Here is a 26,018-nt window from a genome sequence, read left to right on the forward strand (position 1 = left end):
ATTCTATCGTCGTTCGCTGATATTAAACCTGCGCTCTGGGAATATTTTCGTACGATCGAGCAGCTGTTCCAATCTTCGTTCGAGACGTAGTTTTTCGAAATTAAATGCACCTCGAAAAATGAAACGATAATACGCGATAGCGATAGGTATACGAAATATCCAAAACGAAGTAACATGATATTCTATACCTGAAACCTGTCTGTCGACGGTAGAAATGTCTATGAATTTATATAAATGGAAGGTCTCTTCTTTCTTTCTTGCATGGTTTGTCAGTGAAAATAAAAGCAAGTGATAATTTGAGCACTGTCGATATCGCCAAAGCTAACCGAGCGTAAGCGTATTAAGGTCTGTAACAATTAATTTGATTTATTGCTTGTAATTTCGACATTTCTTCGAATCTCTCTATGACTCGATAATGCTATGTGATAAATTTTAAAAGAAGTAAAAAATGAAACTTAACAAAGACGTTTTACATTTCGTATGACGAATTAATATGTTTAATCGTATTCAGTAACGTAAACGTAAAATAATATACCTACGATCGATGCATTTTATGGATAGTTAGTTTCTGGATTATTTTTATGGATGACCCTAACCCTTTCGGCTTCGTTCTTAGACTTGTTCTCTATACTTGTAACAAGAAGTTACGTAAACATTAGATAAATAACACCCGGAAAACATTAGTATTATTTTCAACGGTGTTATCGTATCGTTTTTCGATGTTGCTCCAATAGTTCCATATGACTTAAAGAAGTACGTGCCTACGTTTAAAAAAAGAACCTATTAGTATCGCAATCAGCCTAGCTTTCGATCTTGAAAAAAACATATAATTCGTTTACAGATAGATACATAGACATATCGTGTATAGATATATACGTAGATTTCAAAAAGAAGCGAATATAAGACATAGATCGGGGAAAGCGAATAAATAACGATTCAGCGAGGAAAATTGTCTAGATCGATCCGAGACAATTCGAAGCGTTTAGAAATCGAAGAATGTTAAAATAATATCGATTTCGTATGGAATTATACGAAGCGTACAATTTGCGATATGTCAGCCGATACCTCGAGTCTGATAGTTTTGATGTCGTCTATAATCGACTATCGCAAAGAAACAGAGCGCAGCTCATACAACACGGAATTTGCCAATCTATCGTGAAAGCGAGCTTTATACGGGAAATCGTAAGAGCATCTGAACGACAAGGGGCTCGAGTCAGCGCGTACGAAGTTCCAAATAAACGATCGCCGTAAACCGATTAGAAGATGGACTTTGAGGGAAATACGCCGATTATTCTAATATTAGCCATCGATACGTCTCTAATAAACTTCGCGCGAATATCTATGCTTGTAACTGGATCGAATTACGCTTAACGAGCTGCGATACTTCGATTCGCGAACCATTAGAATTTCAATCGCACTGGAACGCGAAGCGGATTATTCGCAGGAAAATTTTGCGAAATTTTACAGAGTTCGTCAAACGGAGCGCCGGGTCTATTTTAAACCGTGCGCTATACGCGTGTTACGATTACTTAACGGTTGTCGCGAGGAATGCATCATCGACGCATGCGTGCGTGACTAACACGCGGCGCTAAAGATTCCAGATCGATCGTATCTATTCAAGGTGTTACGTCGCATAAATTTGTTACGTGCTATAAATGTAGTACCCCGCCGAGGAATGTGAGAAAGGAAGCTCTTTAAATTTAATTATATTTCATTAATTTAACGCAAAACGAACAAAACGATAACAACCGCTATAATTATTCGAACGAATTCACGTCTGGAAAATGTGGAAGCTAAAAATTATGCTTCCTTTTAGGATGTTCAGTCGTTCGTTTCTCCTACTAGACGTATCGCGAATTTGTAGAGAAAACGTCTTTCCTTTAAATCAAACCTTAATATCACGGTCTACTCGTGTCTACTCTACGCTCTACGCGAATGGAAAGATCGATCCCGATGGAAATGGCAACGACTCGCCAATAAAAAATGACAAAGATCGTCGATAAAGCCTCTATCGTGCGTTCACTAAAGTCCGCGAAAAGAAAAGTTCGTTAATAACAATTTCGCGAAGCTTAGAATCGTTCGGCACGTTTGGGCGGCAAATGGCGATCCCTTTCCCGCGTTATCGATTTACGACACCATTGATTCGAGGTTCGTAGTTTCGAAAGCGTTATTCGCGACAAAGGTTGCGAGTGCCGCGGTCTGTCGCTTTAAGACGCCGCACAGCGCCGTTCCATTTATCATCTTTCACAGGCGTAACGCATCGATGCATCGTGAACACACTTTCGTTTCGTGTATAGTCGGACAAGAAAGCTCGCGCGAACCGCGCGATACCAGAAGAGATAATTATTTTTGCGAGAGTCCAACTCCTGACAACGCGTAACAAGATTATCCTGTTGGTACGATAACGACTCGATCCAAAGAATATCCGTGCGATTTATGAGCACGATAATACGACGTTTCGAGGCAGAAACACCTCGAACCCAATGACGGCCACGAGAATGATGCGTTCGATGGTTATCGGATTCGCCGATCGCCGCAGGAAGTCACGAACTCGTTTCGGTGGCTCCATTTCGCGTCACCTTTTGCGCGAAGCGTCTTCCGTCCAAGTACAGATTCGATCTGCTTCTATTTTCGTTTCATCGTTCGTTCCTTCTTGGATCAGGCCATTTTATGCCATTCAACTATTTGTAGAGAAAGAACTTGTTCGTTTTATCGAACGAAGATTAACCGACGAGGCGAGGATATTTATCAGCCTATCGTTCAGAATAATTCCAAGTTATACCTTCTTTCTTCGAATTCTAATAAAATGTAATAAGCGGAGGAAAGAAAAGGCACTGTTTATGGCGTTCCTTGTTTATTTTAACTCGATCTTCGACAGCGCGCATTAAAGTCACGTAGATTCTAGCGATTAACGTCGTATATCGTCCGTTATATCGGCTATGTTTAATAAAATCATTTTTGTAGAAACGTCGAAACGTTGTTTAAGCGAGATTATATCGTCGTAGATTTCTTTAAGCGAGTTTCGAGGAACAAGCGACAAACAGATGTGCAAACATTTATCGATCGAATGGTACGATCCCCTAGCGCGGATCGAAATCGCGGTAGATCGAGATAGGTGAACGCTCGACGATACGAATCAAAAATAAAGTCGACAAGAGTATTAACATATCGATATAGCGGATAATTTCGAAGAAACTCGAACGAATCTAACAACGATTCGAATTTAGACGCGAACTTTGAACGCAAGAGTAACGCGTGCTAACGTATTTTCCAATTATGCTATATAAAGTAAAATAGCAGATTACGCAGTTTTCTTCTCGTTGCAAATGCTTAAGAATATTTTCTTTCGGAAATTACCTACTTTCGCGTACGTACTGACCAATACGAATGCTCAACGATACTGTTATAATATCGTTCTAATTTTATCATCTTACTAATAGCTACATTCTTATTACACGATATTTCATAAGATGTAAAATATTCCTTCCTTCGGCAGCTTATTCTTATGCTGTGGTACTGCTAATACAAACGCTGAATTTGTATCAATATTATTTTAACCGCGCTATTTTGATACTATCTTCCACTATCCCTAGACGCCTATTAAAATATTTCTGCTTCAAGCACTCTGTTCTTATACTCCTAATAACAATGCAGTAAAACTCTTTATAGAACGAAGCAAGTTGAAGAAACCGATCTGAAGATGAAAGAACGCGCAACACAAAGCTCTCTTCGAGGCAGCTCATCGATCCCTTCCCACTAAATTCTACTTAATTAACAAAGTGATAACTGGAAACTATTAAAACTCCTTCCAAAGATAAAATGCAACTTAACCCTGCAAACATATACGAAACGACCAATAAGGTATTCCAGCCACCTGCGACTAAAAACGGGACATAACTCACACTCTCGGAACAACCGTCCGAGCAGCCTCGTGCTCGACGTAAAAAGTCGTCGTTAGCTCCTGCGTCGTAACTTTTCCAAAAATCTTTCAACGACCTAACGAAAGTGGCCGTCGGTTTAACTCGCGTCCATTAAATACATTTTATACTTGTCAGGAACGTAGAAAGAGTCACGGCACGATCGTTTCTCTGCTTGTTAATTCGAATCGAGTAGAAAATACGTCCACGTGTGTACGGTGTCGACCTCAGATATTAAAACGCCTACACGATAAATTGATAAAGTATCTGCAAATGTCATAATATTTTGTGCCAGTTTGACTTGACGTCGACTAAACTGGACATTTCCGAACTTGGAATTTTACTCAAAATTGTTACACGTTTTGAAACACTATCAGCCTTTACATATATCTAACAACGAGAACATGATAAAACATCGTGCACTTTATCGTCCAGCGAGGAAACGAATCAAAGATGAAGAAACGATACGAATAATCTTAATATCGAGTATAACGACTGGTAAGATAAAGAAACAAAGCGATCTATACAGGCTACTAAATTATGGTAATTACAAGTGAGAATACAAACACCGAACAAATTTCCCTCCTTTTCACGAGTACGAGTTACGTTCTTCTAGAAAACGACGACCATCGAAATGTCAACTACGCGATACATGTATTTCGTTGTATATCATGCCATTAAAGGCCACTTAAGTAAACTGTTTTCAATCGTAGAACGCCCAACAACCTTTTACGACTTGATTTGACGAGTTACGAGGCAAATTGCTTAGTCCGACTCGCGGATCAGACGTCCGACAGATCCAACAAACACCACCTTACGGCGTAGCGTATCCGTGCTAAACCCAACCGATCTTTTCGACATTACGGAGACGAAAATGCGCTTCACCGGCACTCCCTTGGCATTAATTGCATTTCAGTTACCTACGTCCGGGATATTTCAATTAAAAGCGGCGGAGCAATCAGTCGCTCAACACGCAGCACGCTCTATCGCGTGTGGGTGTCAAGCGAAGGATGAAGAGCTACGTTGCCGCAGGGACTCCGTGCGCTCTAGACTCTACGACTACGACGCTATTCACCGACACGTGTTCCGTGTTTTCGTGCTTCAATTATCTTACATCGGTTTCTCGCATGGTCATGGTATAAATTACGTGTTTTCGTTCCAGTGCCCCATGGACAAACAGTGTTCTTGATTTTTCCCGTGAAACGATACCGGGAACAGCTTGTTAACACGTGAACACGCACACGATTGATTCGTTAGATGTCTGGCGATCGAGAAAGTTCTTTTGTTCGGGAAGTTGGCTGTCTTTTAACCCTTTATGTAGCAGTATCCAACGTGTAGAGTTATTTCCAGTCGATGTTTCTATCTAGAATCTAAGAGATCGTGGATCACGATCGAGGAAGGAAGAACGTTTTGTAGTATCTACGCGTGTAACGGTTCGAGATGATAATTCAAAGACGCTAATTACTTCCAATTCTATGGCTTACACGATCGGGACGCTTGTTCAAAGAATCTAAACGAGCTGTGTGACACGTTACTCGTGTGATGCTGTTATTGCCACGGCTCGTTTGTAGAAGATGACGATAGAAACTTGCCTTTACTTCGAAACCGAAACAAAACCCGAATGTTTCTTCGATTTCTTCCGTACCTCGGTATTGACAAAATATTTCCACGAGTTTATTAGATACTTGTTCGGTGCTGTTCGAAACACGCAGCCACAGCACGCAGCTTGACATCCACTTGAGATTAAAATTCGTTGGAAATGGCAGTGAAGGAGCGCGTAGCCGGCAATCAGAATCGCCGACACACATAAATCCCTGTTCAAATATCTCGAAATACCTGTGGTCCACGACCGCAACGAGGAAGTACAAGAGACACGTGAGAAAGTAGAGGAGAAGTACGAGCTATGGCTACGGGAACCGCTTGAACCTGACCGAAATGCTGCCTTTGGAAATAACCGCAATCGTGTCGACAAGACGCGCGCGTTACTACTCGAAGCGTTCGTGCGGATCGAGCGAGTTCTTGAGGAGCCGCGAGGCATTAGCATATCACGATCGCGACCACGCGAACCCGGCCAACAGCGATAATGGCCTATAGCCGCGACAAAAGTTCATTAACGAGCCTTTGATGGAAATCGTAAAGCTCCGTACATGCGTTATTGCGTGCACCAGTGCAATCGCGGTAACGCGCTGCAATGCAACCGCGCCGCGCGATATCGTACTTTTCTAACGAATTCGTTATTCCCTCGTTGTTCGTTAACAGTTTTACGCGCTTGTTTCGTTTCGTTCGTTTCGCTGGATCGTTTACGACCGATACTTTTACGCCGTACAGGATTCTTCCAAGAGGAAAGAACCGATCTTGTTAACGGTTATCGTCGATGCTTCTACCGGATGGGAAAAATCTTCGTGGTCCGAGTTACGTGTCTACCACCGTATTTCTGTTAAATTAAATTCTGCTACGGAATAATCGATTTTATACGCGGAATTTTTTTATTATTATTACAATTATTATTGCCAGATTGCTTCGGAGTTTGTCATACAACGATACGTTATAATACGTACAGCATCGATCTCGTCGTTGGTAACAAATTGTCTTTAAGAATCCAACTGGAATTAATCGAGCCGAATTGGATGAATCGAAGATGAATGTAACGTGTGATAAAAAAATAGAAGAAGGTAAGTCACTCGACGATTCTATAAGTAAACTAACGTTAAATCTATACGCATCGCAACGTTTCAAGCTTAATATTTTTCATTAGCCGTGGCCTCTCTCGTGCACGACTCTGTATCTCTACTACTGTACATATTTCACGATATTTTATCAACGCTGTGACGATACCCTCGTATTTATAAAGTATATACCGCGAGTGCGACGAAATAACCAGTTTACTTATTCATCGAATCGCTAATTATTTCAAAATCACCGACGAAAATAATTGCAGCTCGCGCCATAAATCCAAACTACGTGTGCGCGTACCTCCAATTTCATCCCACCGGCGCCTCGCCGCACCGCGCCATTTCGTCCAATTTGCAGCAACGAGACCCGGCTCGTACAATGTGCCGACCGGCACATTTTTTATGCGGAAATTATTCGCGCAAAGCTCGAGAAAGGTAGAAAAAAAAGGGGGGAAGGCGAGAGAAATCACGACACCGAAACCCAGATAAAATTACTAATCGTTGCCAGTATACATACGGGTCGGTTGCTGAGAATAGTAAAATAAATTGTACTTGTTACCGGTCGACGCGAGCGAAACATCGAATCTGCTCGCGATATAAATTGCACCGCGAGCGATACGTGCCGGCTAATATCGTTCGAATAGTTCAATACCCCTCAATGAAAGTCACAAGGTCTGTCGTACGAACGCAAAACGCGGCTTTGTATACGCCCCCGACTACACTTCTTTCTCGTTAATGCACGTAACAGTGAGCGAATCGAGGCCCCCAAGTGCGAAAAGTTAGATCGCACTTTATTATTTTTAAGGGCTATAAATATCTTTCGATTTAACCGCGCCACGTCGCCCAAGGTGCCGATTTATCCCCGTGACGATTTGCATACCGGGGGATGCGCCATGCACCGTCTGGAGGGGATCGATCGAAAGTGCAATTGATTTAGTGAGGCGCCCTCGATCCAGCATAAATCACTCTGTCTAACTCGAGCCTCTTAGGACAATCATTTGTTCTCATTAAGTCTCTCTGTTTACCGATTCCTGGTATCGTGGGCCCTCCAACGTCACGATTTCCTAAATAAATCACCGACAGCCACGAGACTCGAATAGGCAAACTAGAAATTCCCTCGCGAAACCTCCTTCTTTGGAGTTTACAACTTGTACGAAGATCTACTAGAGATCGCTGCATATCGAATATCGTTTTACACGATAAAACGTTAATCGCGCGTAGTTTCTTCAAAATTTGAAATGTCATACCTACGTATAATCACAGTAATTTGCATATCGCTCGATATCTGTACTTCTTCGATCGTTATTTCGTTTGCTTATTTCAGATTTGTAAGAATTATCGATCGTGGAATTCGAAATATTAGTTATATAACTAATTGGTGTGTGTAACGTTGTGGATAAAGGGAACGAAGCCATTGTAAATAGAGAGAGCGCAAGAACATGCAACGATATTCGTACAAGATCGATTCGTACCACCAGAGATGTAAATCTTCTTTAATCCCTCTCCTATTTTACTATGTTCAAACATATAAACTTTATTTCGCACCTATAGATATATTTCTAGGAAGCGATGTGTAGAAATTACAAGCAACAGTGTTTATTTTATTCCGTCGTAAAATCTGGAGAAACATCCTTGTCGAACAGTATTTTATCCTGAATTACAACCTTCAATTTCATCTCGACACGGTGCTTATCGCTTTCCCTCGGTAATTACACATCCTATCGCGTGTCACGAAGTTTAGCTAAAAATGTCGCAATAAAGGCTAACTGTTCTTAGCGATAACGACGAATATATCACACCAGTCAGTTGTCTAAATTCTAGAATATCGTAAGACAGGTGAAAGGGGCAGGTTCGACGAAATCGTTTTCGAGATAACGACGCTATCCAACTATCGACACTGTTCCCCGTGAATTATACGCGTACGAGGCGCGTGTAATATGTTGAAACGAGCCTGTTTGCGAATTTATCGGTCACCGTTTGACAACGTGAAAATTGCCTCTTATCGGTTAGCCGTCGATCGCGTAGCACGTGTCGATTTTACGCCACATCAGGAAGCTGTACGAATATCGACACCCGGATAAGGTTCGCTGAACCGATAAGAAATATCGTCTGGTTCCCTTTATCCGTCTCGCTTCATCTGTTCAACCAACGTGGCACATTTTTCACGATGCTGGAATTCCAACAGAAATTCGTATCTTGTAACGTGTTAAGCATATCGCATCGTTGCGTGAAGAGCGACACAGCTAAAAAAATGTTCGATTTATCGCTATGAAAATGTTGCAGAGACATTTCTCGGTCAATAATTGTCGAAATCTTATTTATTTACGTTTGTCATATCGTCGACAGAGGACAGTTATGTCGCTCTTTCTCATTTTGCCGTGTAAATCACCGTGCCGTATCCTACAAACGCGTCTTATTATCGGTTGCGTTCTGTCTGGAAGGCTGGTTCTCCAGGGTCAACAATTAAAAATGAAAGAAAAAGAGCTTGTCCTGTGAGAATTATTCTTCTTGTTTATAGGTTTGATTCGGTTACGTTCAATAGCAGTTTTTCGCTTCTTCTGGAAAACATACCGTTTCTTTTACTTTACCTATACCTTCTATATCTTATAATTTCTGATATTTTCTGAAACTGCTTTCAAACAAGCGTACAAGTTTTGAAACAAGCGTAATAGCGTATACGCTTAAAAATGTATAATTTGGTCCTACGCTTATTTACGTACCGAGCGGAATTTAAAGTCATTTACGTACTTATTATCCATAATATCGCGGAAAGACGCTTTGGACAACGATTGATCTTGTTATCGTTGGAAGAAATAGTTTCTATATTTCTATAAGAAGAGAAGTTTCTTATCGTTTGAATTAAATTCATTGAAACAGGTGTATTCGTTTAATAGCAGGTCCGTAATTGAGGAAGTACCGAATTAATGTTTCATAGGACACGAGTTTTCAGTTCGATCGTCGCGAATTGTGCTTAAAACTGCTACAATTTTCAAATTTGATAAACAATGTAATTGGTTACTTGGTCTATCAATCGGGCGATGACCCGGTTCTATCTTTATCAATCAAGTTCAGTTAGACTTACATACGCTTTTCATATGTACGTACGATGTACGTCGAACGTACATTCGAGTTGGTGACATTTCTATAGCGTACATGCTACGATAAAATTATATACTATGATAAAATACTAAAATAATAACAATAGCTTTGCCGAAGTAATTTTCCTAGAAGAATTCTATATTTTGTTTTTTTTTTCAACATTTTTTTTTAGTAGCCACACGTAATTTTGTATTGTTATTTCTCATTCGAGATATATGTTTCATGGTAAATATTATATTTCAACGAGTACATACTAAACTAATAAGTTGATAAACTTTCTTCTATCTGTTACGGTACACAAAATCCTCAAATAAGAGAAAAGGGGAAGCTCCGATGCTATCTCTATTCAAACAAAAGAAAAATCAGATCTCTTCAAACAAAAGGAAAATCAGATCTCTTCAAATATCCGTTCAACGATATCCTACCTATATTGAATACACCTTTGTTCAAATATTTTCTTAACACCACACTTTTGCAAACAGAATAAACCTCAAATAACCGAACATTATCGGCATCCATTATGATAAACTATTCTTAGATTTTTCCTTCTACAGTGATATGTTTCCGGTTAGATAAATTTTTATTTTCCGTTTATATTCCAAAAGCGATATTTTACAGAATTTTAACTGGATTTACAATCATTTTAGTGCAATATTTTTCTACGTGGAGCAAGAAAAGGCGATTGATCGTATCGTGGAAAAAACTGTTTCCATTACAAAGAATACCATAACTATAAAATGGTCGCGCGTCGTTGTACTTTCCAAAAAAATTCTTGTTCTCCGATATTTTCCTTCGACTCTCGGCCGAAAAAGAGGCAGAACTTCTCTCTCAGTTACACTTTGTCGTTGGAATTCGTTCATGCTTCAAAATTTTCTAACGATTTTAACGAGCGATTTCTAACTCCGCCTAGATATTGCGTATTATCCTTTTTCTTGTTCGTTATTTAGTCGTCGTTCTCTTTAACCGTTCCTAACTCCCGAAAATTGAAGTAGCAAGGTGCGAGATAAATCGCATCGTGCGAAAGTAGAGGGTTCGTTTGTATCTATGAACCATCAGCCGAAGATCGATAATTTCACCATCGGTATCCTTTCTTCAAGCACGGTCGTATATGTACCGTTTCCATGACGATTATATCGTATATGTTTGGTCCACGTCACCGAGGACACGCAAAAACCTCGGTACGCAACGATCAACGAACCTTGGGCGATTCCGGGCCGGTTCGTTCGCGGGTGGTCAGACTCGAACGACTCGAACGACTCGAACGATTTGGAGTGGGAAGGAGTGGAAGCGGTGCAAAAGGTGCAACGGGACGGTTAATTAGGAATCCTCGAAGGCCGACAGGCTACGTGGCAGGACGCGAGTAGCCGCGATCGGTATTCCACGCGGTTCGCCGTGCCGTTTAAAGTTTAAACGTCGCCGAGCTGCGCCTCTAAATCTCTCTGTCTGGAGACGGTGGAGAACGCATGGGGTCAATTCGTGGGTTCTTAAATCGCGAAATCTTGGTACGATGACAAATCACCGTTATATATGCTCCCGTTCTCCGTCGTCCGTGGACGCACGAGAAAGCTGCACGATGCGGTTCGTGCATCCTGACTGCGTGCTAACCGCGTACGTAAATCAAAATTTACCCTGTCCCATCGACGCGTGTTTTTTATGGGCGCTCCGCGCCGCGCCGCCTGAACATGGTCGGCCACTCGAATCACGCGTGCTTCGAGTCCCGATCGTGTGCGACGAAAGAAGAAATTGCTGCCGCAGTTAGCGAGAACGTTCCAAGTGTACGAAGAGTGTTCGAAGGAAGATTGAGTTTTTCGAACGTTTCCATCGCGCAACCAAACGAGAAGTTGCCCCTTTCGAAAAAAAGAAAAAACAAGGAAAGAAAGAAAGGAAAGAAATAAAGTACGACGCGAACGCCGCAGAAAAATATCACACTCGGACCACCCATTAACTCACGAAACAAGCTCACGACATGCCGCAAAATTCTCAATCACGCTTAATGCCAGCGTACACGTATCGCGGCAACGAGGCTGTCCTGCCAATGTTATCTTAATTTCCAAAGTCACTTAAATCACGCGCGTCTGCGAGAAAAGGGGACGAAAATAAGATGCCGCTGGAGCAATTGAATGGACTCGCGGGAACGCGTAACGTTCAATGTACACTGTACGCTTCTCGTCCCACTCGTCCCATCATCAGCCTCTTCCTGCGCTCAACTACCATAATTCAGTATTCCACGGGATTAGACGGTAGTACGTTCGGTATTTCGTCGTCTCGTCGTGACGGCAGGCACGATGCAGTTCGACTAACCGAGTTTAACTTGACTTAACGTCACGTCCTTTCGCATCGACTCCCATTAATTATCGTTTCTAAGACACGACCCTACGCTCCACCGTCTTCATACATCACGCCCGATTTTGCTCTTTAGTAAATCATATTTAATACGATCCACGGCAGTTCGTATAATTCCACGGCCACGATCCGATATATTTCTAGTCGATTAAACAGCGAGAGGGTTGTTCTCGATTTCAACCAACCATTCTTTCGTTACGGGAGGCAACGACAAAGAAATTATTTAGCAGAGGTTTTCACATTATTTTCCCTCGTGTATTTATCATACCGATAAAAAATTAACGCGCGTATATCGTATAACCTCGTATTAAAAATTATTATTTTACCTTTCAAGCTTGAATATATCATAGCTCGTACTGCTATATTGTTATCGTTAAAAGCGACGTATCCTGACGAGGCCGATGTAAATCGAAATTGTAACTTTTAGATGATAAATAATAGACGTTCGAAAATAGATGTAATAAATTTCATAAATTGATATAAATTTTATTCGATTACGAAGAAGATCAAAGTTCCAGCGTACGCTGATACATTGCTGCTAAGCAGTAAGAATAATTTCTAACGACGCGCTGTGTTTGCAGGTGTGTACGTGCTTGTCGGTTACTCGGTTTCTTTAATAAACATAGAAAAAGTTTCACGGTAAGCGATTACATCTTCGCTTGTATAGCAGCGAAGAGATTAAGCAATTCGAAAGGACGATCGCTAGCGATAAGACGTTGCCGATTTATCAGTACGACATTCGGAGTTAATTAACGAAAGGATGCCATACCTACGATTCAATTAGGTAGCGGAACGTTGCACGCTTCGAGATAACACGATTACAAATATTCCACGGGTGATCAACGGAATTTATAAGATTCGATAAATACGCATCATGTGACTTTCTGCGTATTATGTAGCTTTCTGCGCATACAAATAGTCGTATATATAAACGAAATTACGTATCATTATGTCTACGGCATACAGCGTGCGAGTCGGAACAGATAGATTCGAAAGCTTGGAAAAACGCCAACAAAAAGATAACATGGCAGAGATTTTTATGCGACATAAAAAATAGGCGAATGAGAATCAATGAAATTCATGAAATTACGTTTCCTCGAAAGTGTTACTAGTTTTAATCGTGTCGTGAGATTACGTTGTTAATACGCTAAATCTACTTTGCATATAAAATTGTAAGCGTGATACTAAACTGTACATTTATTTCGTTTACTGTTACAATAATCTCGTGTAAACGAATTATATAACGATATTTAAAAATTTTTTTCGGTTCATGTACCGCGATTATATTAAATCATACTTCTTCAAAGACGCTTCTTTAAAAACCAACCTCCGTACAATGGATCGATTCACTTTACGTTTATAAAATGCACTGAAATTCCAAAGAAAAATTCTTGGAAAAAGATTAAATTGAAATCTAAAAAAATAAAATATGCCGCGTGACTCGTGTAAACGACGTCTAGTCGATGTACGACCGATCCACGAAATTCGTTCTCTTTCATGGCCCATGGGCAACACATACAATATGTAGGTCACGACCTCGCGATCCCTCCGGATAGTTCCGTCTTTGCCTAATCGCGCAGCATTCTCTCCAACTGATAGCGACGTATCGGGGCCATTGAATCCCCTCGAAACTTCCGTTATCACCGGCCCTCGCCGACTGATTTATTGCCAGACCGCTGCCTTCCCCTTTTTTTTCTTCTTCCCTCTTTCGTCTTGAATGGTAGGCGCTCAATGGTCGTGTTACACATCGTGAGCAGAAAAATTTGATCGAACCCCGTCTACTTCCGGAATATAATTTATTCAGCGTACCGAGTCGATCGCCAGCCACGCTTCACAGTATCTGTGACCGAGAAAGTCTCCATTCGAGCAACGGTTATGAATGAAAGAACGAAATAGACCAGTTGTCGCTTTCGGTAGTTACGCGCGATTTTAAGGAGAACGCGCGTGGCCATTTAATATTTAAGCTTCGTCTATCGTTCTATCTAATTGCTCGCGTTTCGTTTTGATAAACAGAAAGACGCGTTTTAAACGAATTTTTAAAGAAAAATCCAGGAGAAAAATCAGGTGTATCGGTAGCGATTTATCAGATTTTTCTTCAAATTTGAGGCAGTTCTTAACGATACAAAGATACGATTGAGTCGAAAACGAGTGAAAAAGGATTTAAAAATGTCCGAAAACCTTTGAACATTCTTAAATCAAAGCTGTTCGAATGCTACGTCTAAGGAAGCTGGGAGAAAGTGAAATCCTCGTAAAAAGTGTCGGTCGAAGTTAAAAAATTCAATTCTCGTAAGAAAAGGAGCGTTGACATATCATCGAGCTAAAAATAAAAATTGTGACTCGTGGACAAGAAAAAAAAGAAGAAAAGAAAAGGAATCATGATTATACGAGTTGGAAGAGTGGAACGTATGAGAGGAAGACGTTGAAAATTTCCGTCGATTAATCATCTATGAATCAGAGCTGAGAAAAATAGAGGAAATGTACAATTACTGCCTATGTTTCGCAATTATAGGAAATAAGAATGTTATACGTCTATTATCAACATGTGATATCGTTCCGGGAAAAAGTGCATCGTAACTCGAATCCCAGGGTATACATACTCGTCGAATTAATTAACGTTTACGTTAGGTCAACCACGCTGTCAAAGCATCAAGATTAGCATTTCCGTCAGTGACGAGCGAAGAGTATTTTTTCGCGATACCATTATATTTGTTCGGATAGGATCGTCTCCCAGACGGCACAGTAACAAGATCTTTATACCGTAAAACGAATACCTTAATAATCGAACTTCCGCAATCCCATGTGTCAGGAACGTATTTATATTAAAGCTATTAATCGTAAAAAGCGTCGAGCAATCCATCGAAGATTGTTTTTTTATTTTCTATTCGCTTCCCTTCGGTTCTGGAAAACGACATATATATTAATTAGAACGATCCATCTTTGTAGACTGCGTTATAAACACCGCTGTTGCGATCAAGCTGCTCCAATTAGCAGAAGAAGATCTCACTAAGACGTGAAATTAATTTTTCGTTCAGATATTCTTGTTATAGTTAAATATAGTTTAACAGTGTCCGTTGAAAGATGCGAATTTCGCGGCGGAGAAATATTTTTGTTCGCGTTTCGTTCGAATTTCATCGATATAATTACGAGTCTTGAATTTCGTTACAGTGTTAATAAAATTTCCATATAAGCGCTGGAATACATTCGCGAGTCACGCGATAGTCACTGTAAAAAGCGACTTTCCCAACGTAAAGCCAAAGCATAAAAGAGAACACGTGACAGATTATTAGAAATAGAACGGAAACGTATCGCTGAGCTGGTTCGAGCGCAATAAACTCTCTTGGATGATCCCTGGCGGTTGTACTCGTTTCGTACAGCTGCTGCTCGCGCACGTTACGCGATGAGGTTCGATTTTTCTTTTCGTGTTTTTATTACTTAATCAACGTGGTGGTCGACGTCACGCAACTACCTTCACGATACAATCTTCGCGATTAAATCGGCTCGAAACACTGAAAAGAGCGTTGTCTTAGGTCGCCGAGAACGGCCAACGAGTAGCCGTATTTACGAGCGGCGTCGTTCGTCCTCGTCGATGCGACGCGACAACATATTTTTCAGTTGTAAATATTTATTAACGACCAATAAGCTATGCAACGCGACGTTTTCGCGAGAACCGCACGGGTTAATTGGTAGCTGGAAATATATATATAAAACGTTGCACCCTGGCAGTCTGCGTTTGACGGTCGGTGAAACCTCGTTTCTAACGCTATTCAATTCGTTCCAAGTAAATGAGGTTTATGTGCCGCTTCGAAGAATGAATTCAATGTTAAGAACGAAAGCTACATCGAGTCGTAATTGAGATAGACAGTGGTCGTTTCGTAAAAAAATTTCGACAGAAAAGTTCCGAACTTAGGGATCGTTAAAAACGATATGGATATTTGCCATTTACCATTGCCATAAGTTACAGTTTTTACAAGATCGCAGATTTTTATTGCGATGAGCGGTTTGTCGTTAACTACATTTTTCGTGTTACTTGCGACAAAATTGACGAAGTTCCATGGAATTTAAATTTCTCGACTTCGATAAAATTCTATAAAACGATAGACTGCGGATACTTATGCGATCTTATAATCTTATCCTACCCTATCAAATCTTGCAATAAAGAAACGGAACGTGTTCGTTTCGACCACCAAACATTATCACGCAAAGCTTACTTCGGCCGTATTTCATATATTTTTGCGCATTACACGCACTTTGTCTACTTTTGCACGTTTAAACTTCCCACGAATACATACAAATTCGCAATCTACTTATTCCTTCGTTTGAAAATTGTATTATTGCAGTTAACAAGTATCGACAGGTACGTATAACAGGTTCCAAATTACCTAAAAGCAAAATTGATCAAAAGTAAAAATTACCAGAGTCCGATAGATCGCGTCTTATCGGTTACGAATTAAATTATCCAGTCGTGTACCGCGTTAGTGGCAATTTACGTTCGGTTTAATAAATTTAACAAATCCCGTGTCTATCGCGATCTAGAAACATTCAAGCCGGGGAAACGTAGCAAATACGTATTTGCGTGTGTTATATCGGAGATAGTACGTATAACTTATTCGTCCGAAAAATCTAAATCACTGTTCTTTAAACATTGTTTCACTCCCCGTGGTGCAACAGAACGGTTACACGCACAAGTAAATCAAAATATAAAAGGGTTAAAAACAACACCGGAAGAGAGTCGAAAATAGAATAGTTAGTCACTGATGGTCGAGCGGCGTGCAGTGTCTATTGGCAAGCCAGAAGTATTTTGGCAAGATATATACAAATCGCAATTAAATCATTCAGGCCCAATGTTACTCCACTAAACTACAAAGAAAAAAACTACGAATTCTAATCCGCTGGAAATTCATCTTCAAGCGTAACTCGAGTAATTATAACTCTCGGCAATCAGATACGTAAATCATTATACATACCGTTATACATTATACATGATACGGGTATATGATATATTTGCTTTGCACGATTCGAATGGTAAATACTTACTCGTGCGAGTTTGTATCTAACGTATTCGAGTAAACGCATTAAAAATATTGTAGCGTGAAAGATTTTCGAACGTCACACGAAATCCGTTATTCTCGCGTTCTTACGTAAGAGAGGATATAGAAGTACACAGCTTTCGTGTCGTCGTGTCGCGTCGCGTCGTTAGGGAAGTTAAGCAAGCGTTTGGTTAAAGAGTACCGCTACAATTATCGGAAATAAGGCCAGGAATTATATTATAGAAACGGAGAATGTTTCTTCCTTTCCGTAGCCATAACATCTCTGTTCCCATACCTACCAGAGAGTAGAGCTCTGCGTTAGTTGAACAATTTTCTACTTAAACCTTACAAACGTAACTCTTCATTTTCATACGTAATTTCTCTCGAAAGAAACTTTCACGCTTAAATTCTAATTCGATTTCCCCATATCATAAACAGACTTTGAATTTTTATACGCTTATGCTAATGGTAGAATTCATTTTTATACACGTCGAAAGCGTAAAAATGAAACGGCGTAAAAGATGCGAAAGAAAGGAAATGCTTCCGATGCTAAGAAATTAAATTCCATTTATTCGGTCGCGCGATAACGAAGACACGAATTTGTATAAATTTATTTGACAAATATTCGCGGTCGAATTATAAAAATATCACACTGCAACGGAACGTTGCGACGTTAAACTGGAAAGTGAATGTTTAAATTCAGATTCGACGTTCGTCGAATTGACCTTATTGTTAACAGCTAAGTGCGAGGGGCCGTCTAACGGAAGAACTTTGTTCGTTTTACGAAGATTAAGGTTAAATGATGTAGAAAGAAGTTCAAACGTAGTTGAGCGCTTATCCTCGTTTGAAAAAAGAAACTACGATCGGACAGCGTGAATTTAGAGTCACCAACGATAGACTATCAAAGTTTCAAAGGTTAATGTGGACTACTTAAGAAGAGGTACATGTACTAGGCAGCGCATATTCTTGGATCAGCTCTCTCGACCCAGTCGCAGACCTGATCGCATTCTCTCGTTAATTTCGCCGATTCGAGTCGGATCGCAAGGCGAGCACTTTCTCAGCTACGCGATTGCTTTCCCGTTTCTTTGCGTTTTTCTTTTTCTTTTTCTTTTTCGCATTACGTTTGCGCTTTACGCTAATTTCAATAGACCGCGTAATATTAATAGAAAGTTGTACGCTTTGGAAACAAGACGAATTATCAAAGTGTACTTCGATCGTGTATTACCTGCACGTGATTCGATTATCCGACACTTATCTGTTGCTTCAAATATAAATATTCGGACGACGGATATAACTGGCGCGCGTCTAACGCGAAACAAACATCGACGTATCGGCCGCGTTTGTTCGTCGATGTTCGTTCGATCAGTCTCAAAAGTATGTACATAGCAAGAACCGTGTACGTAGGTACATGGTAGAAGTTTGATTTCGTTAATAAGAAAGCTTCGACTACGTAATCGTCGTATGCCAAGAAATTCTAAAACCGCGTGTTATAAGTTATAACGAAGCAACTTGTGCTTGGAGTGGAAGCCTCGGCGAAGTCAACGTTCGCGATACAATCAACGAACGATTGGAACCGTACCAACTGGCGTTTACGATGAAGCCTCTGCCCAGAACGCGGTATCAATTTCAGAAAACCGTTTTCCTTCGCCGAGGAAACGGATAAAAGGAGGAAAAGCCAACAAGAAAGGAGCAACGTCGATGTTGGACGAAGCATCAGCCGCGGTATGCGGATGCACGATATAAAATGATACAACAAAACTACGCGCGATCATTGAACGTTTCCAGTTTCCAGTTTGCATGCTGCGCGTGCGGTATCGATGGATGATTTACGATTGTATATTAAGAAAGGAAGAAAGAGAGAGAGAGAGAGAGAGAGAGAGAGAGAGAGAAAGAAAGAGAGAGAAAGAAAGAAAGAAAGATGAGAAGAAAGAGAGAAGGACAGAGAAAAAAATGCGATTCACTGGTAGACAGAGTACTCACTGTAATCCGAAGTATCGTCGTTGGAACCGTTTACCGTGCCATCTGGCAGGATCTGCAAATGCCGATTCTTGATGTACATCTGGATTTTCCTGGAAGCGCCAGTGATGTGCGACAAATTGGCCGATCGTTCTGCCCTCACGCCGGCGTCACCCATTAAATCAACCGGGGCGGCACTCACTGCACTGATAACTGTACCAATCGTCAACACACTCAACCCGGTTGTACTCGGTTTCACACTGTAGTTAACCACACTTGATTTACGAAGTCCGCACTGTCCGAACGCGACGAGGAACAACAGTAACGCTAACTGAATGTACGTCGAACGGTTGTTAGAGCACACGCGTTTCTTCTTCCTCGTTCCACGGTCACTTCTCGTCAAGGACTCCTGGGGATCGAACGAAGGAAAGTCGGTCTGCCGGCACTGGCCATCGGTACTCGCCACGACCTTGGTGACGCGCGACTCGCTACTCCAGGAATTCGTCGCGTCGTCCACCACTTCCTTCCACGTTTCATCGGCCACGGACGGGAGCGCGCTCGGCACCGATACGAACTTCTCGTATCTCGTGCGATCGCCCGATCTCGAAGGGTCGTTCGACTGACTAGAGAACCGCGCTGCTGACTTCCCTATTGGGACATGGCTCGCGAGGCGATACCGCGGCCAATTGCGAGTCGCGGTTGACAGGCCGCAACGTTTCGAGCAGCGGCTGGCTTCTTCTTCGCCTTCTCGTTCGCGAGTTCGGTGCCGATGCCGATGTCGACTATGACCCGTATCGTTTTCGCGTTTGCTCGAAGGCAGCGGAAGCCTCGTCGAATCGAGTCTCCGGTTCGTTTCGCGTTCTACCGAATACTCGTGTTGTCCCGATCGTGTCTCCGTTATCGCCTCTTGGTCGATCGACGACCGGTCCACGACGATCGCATCGCCGAGTCGCGATTCCGGTTGCACCGGATAGAAACTATTTTCACGATAATGCACGTTCTCGCGTCGAATCGTACACGACAGCGCGTCGTTCGACGGCTGCCGATGACGATCGGAAACATCGTGGAACGCGATATCACGCGGCTCCGCTCGTCGAAAACCTCGGAATCCGGAACGGCTGGACGACGACGCGTCGCCGGTTCGACGAAAGGAGAAACCGAAGCAACGACGAGACTCGAGGGCTTTGCTATCGAGCGATTGGTTTTCGTCGATCCGCGGAAGTCGTCGTACGATCGTCAACGTTCCGACAACTCTATTCTCGCCGCACAAGGAAGACTCGGTGGAAACTGACGCTACGATTGGTATCGGGCAGTCGGCACGGTAATCACAGTGCAGCACCCTTGGCCCGCCCGTGTCGATCTCAGCGGGCATGACGGTCTCATCCACACTCCTTTCCGAGCCCTCCTTCTTATCTACACGCCACTTTCTTCACGCTTTTATCTTAATATCTCTTTCACTTTCCTTTCCTTTTTTTCTTCTCTTTTCCTTCTTCTCTCTCGCCTCTCTTCTTTTTCTTCTTCTTCTTCTTCTTCTTCTTTTCCTCCTTCTTCCTCCCCTTCTTGCTATTTTCTTTCTTTCGATAATTCGTTTGCTTTTCCTAGATTCGTTTGCGTCTTGAAATTTCTGCTCGTTCGTTATGGTCGTAGTGGTCGTTATCGTCGTTCGATGGATCAAATTAAAAACACGGCACGCAATTCGACGGGTCGTAGAGGGAGTCACACGAGCGTAGAAAATTCAGCTCCACGATGCAAGTCCACCTCATCCTCGTTGGTTTACTTTCGCCTCGGACACAACCACCGCTGGAACAAGATTCTCTCGGAACACTGAAGATGTAGCAGCAACTGGCCCGCCGTTATCGTCCATTTACCGCGTTTCCGATACTCTCGCATTATTGCGGACCCCCGTGGCTGCGATTCTACCGCGGCCAACACCGATCCTCCACGAGCCGATCGACGAGGACTCGATCTCGTCGACGGACGATCCGTGTCGCTCGTCAACGCGAACCAGAAGATCGACGACGCGCGCCAGTCAGAACGGCTTGTTCGCGAAGATAGGGAACCACGGAATTGGTTTACGAGGTAGCATCGAGGCGACGTGCGATGGATCCTGAATGCAAACGACCGACTAGATCGTCGAGGCTTCCTGTGCCCGATATCGCCGAGGGTACTCGTTACACTGCGAATGATCCTGGCTGAAGATCGGTCGTGCAGCCGGTAACCGAACGAAAAGGCGAACGACGACGCTGAATTAGCGACAAAGCAGGCGAAAGGATCGTTGCTCGCTCGTCTTTAATCGGTTTTGTCGAGGCACGCAGGTTGATGCTACCGATTACCTTCGTCGACTTGGCTCTATCCCTCTCTCTTAGTCCCTCTATCAATCGCAAGAACTTCCACCGACACGTTACTCGTACCGCCTTAACGGGTTTCTCTCTCTCTTTCTTCCTCCCTCTCTACCACAGCTCCACCACCACCTCCTCCTCCTCCTCCTCCTCCCCCTCTTTCTCTGTCTTCCTCTATATCACCGTTTCTCTTTCGCTCGACGGCTCTCCCTCCCCCTGGCTGCCGTGGGAGAGCGTATCCTTCCGGAGTCGCCAAGGGTCGTAATCACGCGCGTACTTCTTTCTCGCGAAATACTCTTCTTTCGGTCAGGAATGAGATATCACCGGTAACGTCATCGCTACTAGATACTACTTTTTTTCTTCTCCCCTTTCTTCTTCCCTTTCCTCTTCTTCTACTCCTTCTCTTCCTCCTCCTCCTACTCCTCCTCCTCCTTCTTCTTCTTCTTCTGTTGCTGCTTCTTCTTCTGCTTCTCACCACTCCGAAGAATCGGTGCAACGTATAATTACGTTCGCGAAAGTTGGCTCGTGCACACTACACACGAGTAACAGCACGACCGATACGTGTCGCGTTGTTCGCCACGAGCACGCACGTTCGTCGCACGCACCGCGAGCAAACACCTGGCAAGACCCGCTATCACACCGCGATTCTTCTACTTCCCGGTTTGCTGACAAACAATCGAACGGAACGCGATGTGCTCAAAAAGCGACGCGAGGGTTAAAGGAAAACAGCTAACGATCTCCGTGCGTGTGACACTGGACCACGCCACACCGGTTACTTTACGCGAACTTAAAGCGACGAAAACGAAAAAGCCAAAGTGGATCCGCCAGTGGAGAGTTGCCGCGCGACCATGAGTCGCGATAACTTTCGAATCCCTCGTGACCGATCGTCGTTCCAAGGATCCACCACGATTTTCCACCACCGCGTGCGCTACTCGCCGATTTTTCTGTCTTACGATTCACGACTCACATCGGGAGAGGCGAGATGCGGCGAACGACCACGACAACGACGACGACGATGACGACGACGACGACGACAACGACGACGACGACGACGACGACGACGACGACGACGATCACGGTAAACACCAAAGTTGGTTGGAAAATTTGGTGACGGTTGAAAACGGATGAATCGTCGCTCTGTTTGATTCGGATGGTCGGCGATTCGTCAAACCGAACGATCGAACGTTTGTCGCGCGATGTCGTGGTTCGTGTCGTTATTATTAGGAGGTCGGGGGTAGTCCGGTAAAGTCGACGGGGTTATCTGGCAGGTCGGATGGTGGCGGTGCGGCGTCCGAGAAACTACTGAACGAGTGGCGCGGTTCTCTTCTCCGGCTCGGTTCGGGCACGCTCCTCGGTTCGCTCTCGTAGAGAGATCGACACACCAGCACACGGGCCGGCAGCAGCCGAGAGTGAAACCAATACCAGCGCGCGGGGATCGACTCGACTCGCTACTCACACGGGCCCGCAGCATCCATCCCATCCCGTCCTCGTAGTTGTAGTAGTAGCCGTCGTCCCGTTTCGTCCCGTTCCGCTTCGTACCGTGTCGTCCCGATTCCGTCCCATCCCAGAGCGACGCAGCACGCGACAGATCTGGATGCTCGCTCGCTCTCGTCCACTACCTCACCATCACGACCACCACGCGCCTCTTCTTCTCCCTCTCTTCTTTCGCGCTACTCCCCTCCTTCTCTTCCCTTATACCGCCTCTTATTCCTTCGCTTACTTCGCTCCTATCTCCCTCTTACCTTCTACCTGTCTACCTGTGCTCTTTCTTTTCGCCGCCTTCCTCACCTTCCTTTCCTTCTTTCACTGCGTTTACTCTCCTGTCTCTTTCCGTCTCTCCTTGTATTCCTTCTTTCTTGTCCTCGCCTTTTTTCGTAATACCTCTTTTGCCCCAACTTCTCCTTCCTCTTCTTCTTCTTCTTCTTCCTCCTCCTCCTCTTCTTCTTCCTCCACCACCTCCTCCACCTCCTCCTCCTCCTCCTCCTCTTCACCCTTTCTTCCCTCGTTCTTTCTCCGATCCTTCCTCTTTCGCACCAGTTCGTACGTCACCGCGCTTTCCTCCGATTCCCTGGAATTCCACGGAGACGTCACTCGCCTCTTGCGATTAGCAACATCGCTCTTTCGCTCTCTATTCCTCTTCCTTTCCCGCTTCTCGAATCTGACCTCTGATTTCCGTCTATTTTGAACCGTGCTATTATTTCACGGCACGGTGTGTCTTTGGAAGGTCGCCGGTAGAGGAACGATAAAAGCCTATCCGGGGCGGGCTAGAGAAAGAGGAAGCCCGTTAACAAGGCCACGAAGGACGCACGCGAACACCTGCAAACCTGGCAAGATAAATCGCTCAGAAATCGCCTGTTGCACACGCGCCCGTGTCACGATTCCTCCACCTCGTCTTCCTTGTCGCTGCGCTCGTCGTCGGTTCCCGATCCTGCTCCGATCGTTTCTCTCTCGTCTCGTTCCGGCCTATTTGCTTCTCTTACCTTATATTTTACACGGTCTTCCTTTGCCTTCTGCTTTCCACCGCGCTTTCTTCCGACGTCTCTTCCACCCTTGTCCCGTCTCTTTCCCTTCGATCCGATCTTAGTTTCCCTCCTCGTCTTGCTAACGGAAACTCGGTCTCCTCTTTCTTTCTCGGTTTTTTTCACGCCGCGCTTCGCAAACGCGCGACTGCTGCAGGATCAGCTACGGCACGCACCAGTTCTCGTTTTCTTCGGCTCCTTCGTTTCCTTTTCATTCTTCCTTAGACACGAGCGAAAGCCCTATCGAGGTCAGCCGTGCGTACCTGCAAACAGTAACAAGGTCGATCCTTCAGTCCCAACGCGATATCCGCGGATTATCCCGCTTTTCTTTTATTACGCTCACGAAAATACGCGTAGAACCGCGAGAACGGGACAATTGTAAGCACGAGTCGGTCGTAAGCTCGTCAAACGACAAGCCACCTTGGTCACGGTTTTTGTTCCAGGCGATCCTGCCTTCCAGGAATTTCGCAGAACCAGGCTAAGCGGAATTTCGAGAATTATTCGGCCACGCAACCATGTTTATACGTACATACATACAGAGTCTCGACGTTTACGCGTTTCGGTTATCTAACGATAAAGTTACAATTTCTCAAGTACGATGGCCAAACGATCGAATCGAAACTTTTAACTACGATCGCTAAAATAGTCAACTTATCGATAATTGTCCGCCTCGTAGCTTTTATCTCGGGCCAATTTATTTTTTCTACTGTGTCGCTCTTCTATCGAGCCGCTGATATCTGGCGGATGTTTTTCTTTATTTTTATACTACTTTACGCGATACGCCGATGCCGAATAGCAGATTTCTTCGTTCTTCTTGCAATCTTACGTTACTTGGTACGCAACAAGTTTCTATGCAACATAATTACGTGTATTCAAATGTCTACCTATCTATTTTTATCAACCAACACGGCTACTTTCTGCTTATTGCGATAAGATAAGTTTGACGAAAACGAAAGTTCGAATTAATCGATATTCCATATAGAACCGATTTTTTTAACAAACATTTCTAAATTTCAATAGTTTCAACCTGTCATACACGGAATTGGCTTCTCCTTAAACATTAGACGCGAGAATATCGATTATTTCGCGATTAAGAGGACGATGATTCGCGATATTCGAGGTGCTCGTTCTATTTCAGCTCGATGATCGGTACATCGTTATGTGCGAAATCGTAGCGTATGTGAAATCGAATACTTTTCTATCGTAAGCAAGTGTAAGAAATGTTTGTTATCGCTTCGAATACGGAACGTCAAATCCTATGAAAACCAAAGCGGAAAGGAGATTATGAAACGCGGTGGTATATATTTTTAATAATGTAGCCTTCGCATCTGACACAGCCACGGTCAGCCGACAAATAGTCGCTTCGCAATCTCGATTGCAACGTTATTATCGTAATTCGCTATAGAAATACCGTCGAATACGTACGTACATTGTTAGCGAAACCAGACATCCGAGATAACGCCTATCGATCGTACGTAGCATGTATCTATTTTCACTATAGCATTTTCTCACTCTGAAATACATACGTTGTTAACGAAACCAGACGTCCAAAATTACACCTATCGATATACATAGTATCTATTTCCACGGTATCGTTCATCCGTGCATCGATCCATTCGAGTTACGACTTCGATCTCGACTTTGCCTGTTCGAACGAAACGACCTATACTAGAACGATACCTGTCACGAAGGAGAAGAAAATGAGAAAGCAGAAGAAAAATAAGGAAACGTAGGTGTACAAGGAAAAGGGACAAAAACGAGAGAGAAATAAAGGAGGAAAGGATCACGCATCGGGTATGCGGTTTGAAGGGGCTTAATAGCGACTTTTTCGGGGAAAACTATCTCATCTGGTAGAACGGACTACAAACAGCTTCTATGGCGTGTACAAAGATAAAGGGAAGATACCATTCATCGAGGATCGCCTCGCGACATACCTTCGGTCTTCGACTTTTACGACGCGCGTCAAATTTCCACCGTTGTCGAACATCTCGTAGTTGCTCTCGAAGATAGCTGATGGTAGTTCCACGATTTCTTCGGATTTTTCGTTCGACCCATTCTGGAAATATTTTCCTATTGCCGCAGAAGCATACTCGCTGTCAGCTGACCACGGACAACGTTAAACTTGTGTCGATTGTTCGGTCAAAAC

At 43.3% G+C, this 26,018-nt stretch overlaps 1 protein-coding gene and 1 long non-coding RNA gene across 5 annotated transcripts in view; both read right to left on the reverse strand.

Moving 5' to 3' along the window:
- Window positions 1-23,291, reverse strand: part of LOC117163365 (uncharacterized) — a 150,540-nt gene extending 127,249 nt beyond the window's left edge. For both annotated transcript variants that reach the window (XM_076622016.1, XM_076622015.1), the window contains exon 1: window positions 19,039-23,291. In XM_076622016.1, the coding sequence (XP_076478131.1) occupies window positions 19,039-20,386 (1,348 nt within the window). In that variant the 5' untranslated portion in view covers window positions 20,387-23,291. The remainder of the gene's footprint in view (window positions 1-19,038) is intronic.
- A 48-nt stretch (window positions 23,292-23,339) lies between these two features.
- Window positions 23,340-26,018, reverse strand: part of LOC117163368 (uncharacterized) — an 84,769-nt gene continuing 82,090 nt past the window's right edge. For all 3 annotated transcript variants that reach the window (XR_013059324.1, XR_013059325.1, XR_004465465.2), the window contains one exon: window positions 23,340-24,135. This is a non-coding gene — a long non-coding RNA (uncharacterized LOC117163368). The remainder of the gene's footprint in view (window positions 24,136-26,018) is intronic.

This window comes from Bombus vancouverensis, chromosome 10, assembly GCF_051014615.1.
Source record: "Bombus vancouverensis nearcticus chromosome 10, iyBomVanc1_principal, whole genome shotgun sequence".
In the NCBI taxonomy this organism is placed as follows: domain Eukaryota; kingdom Metazoa; phylum Arthropoda; class Insecta; order Hymenoptera; family Apidae; genus Bombus; species Bombus vancouverensis.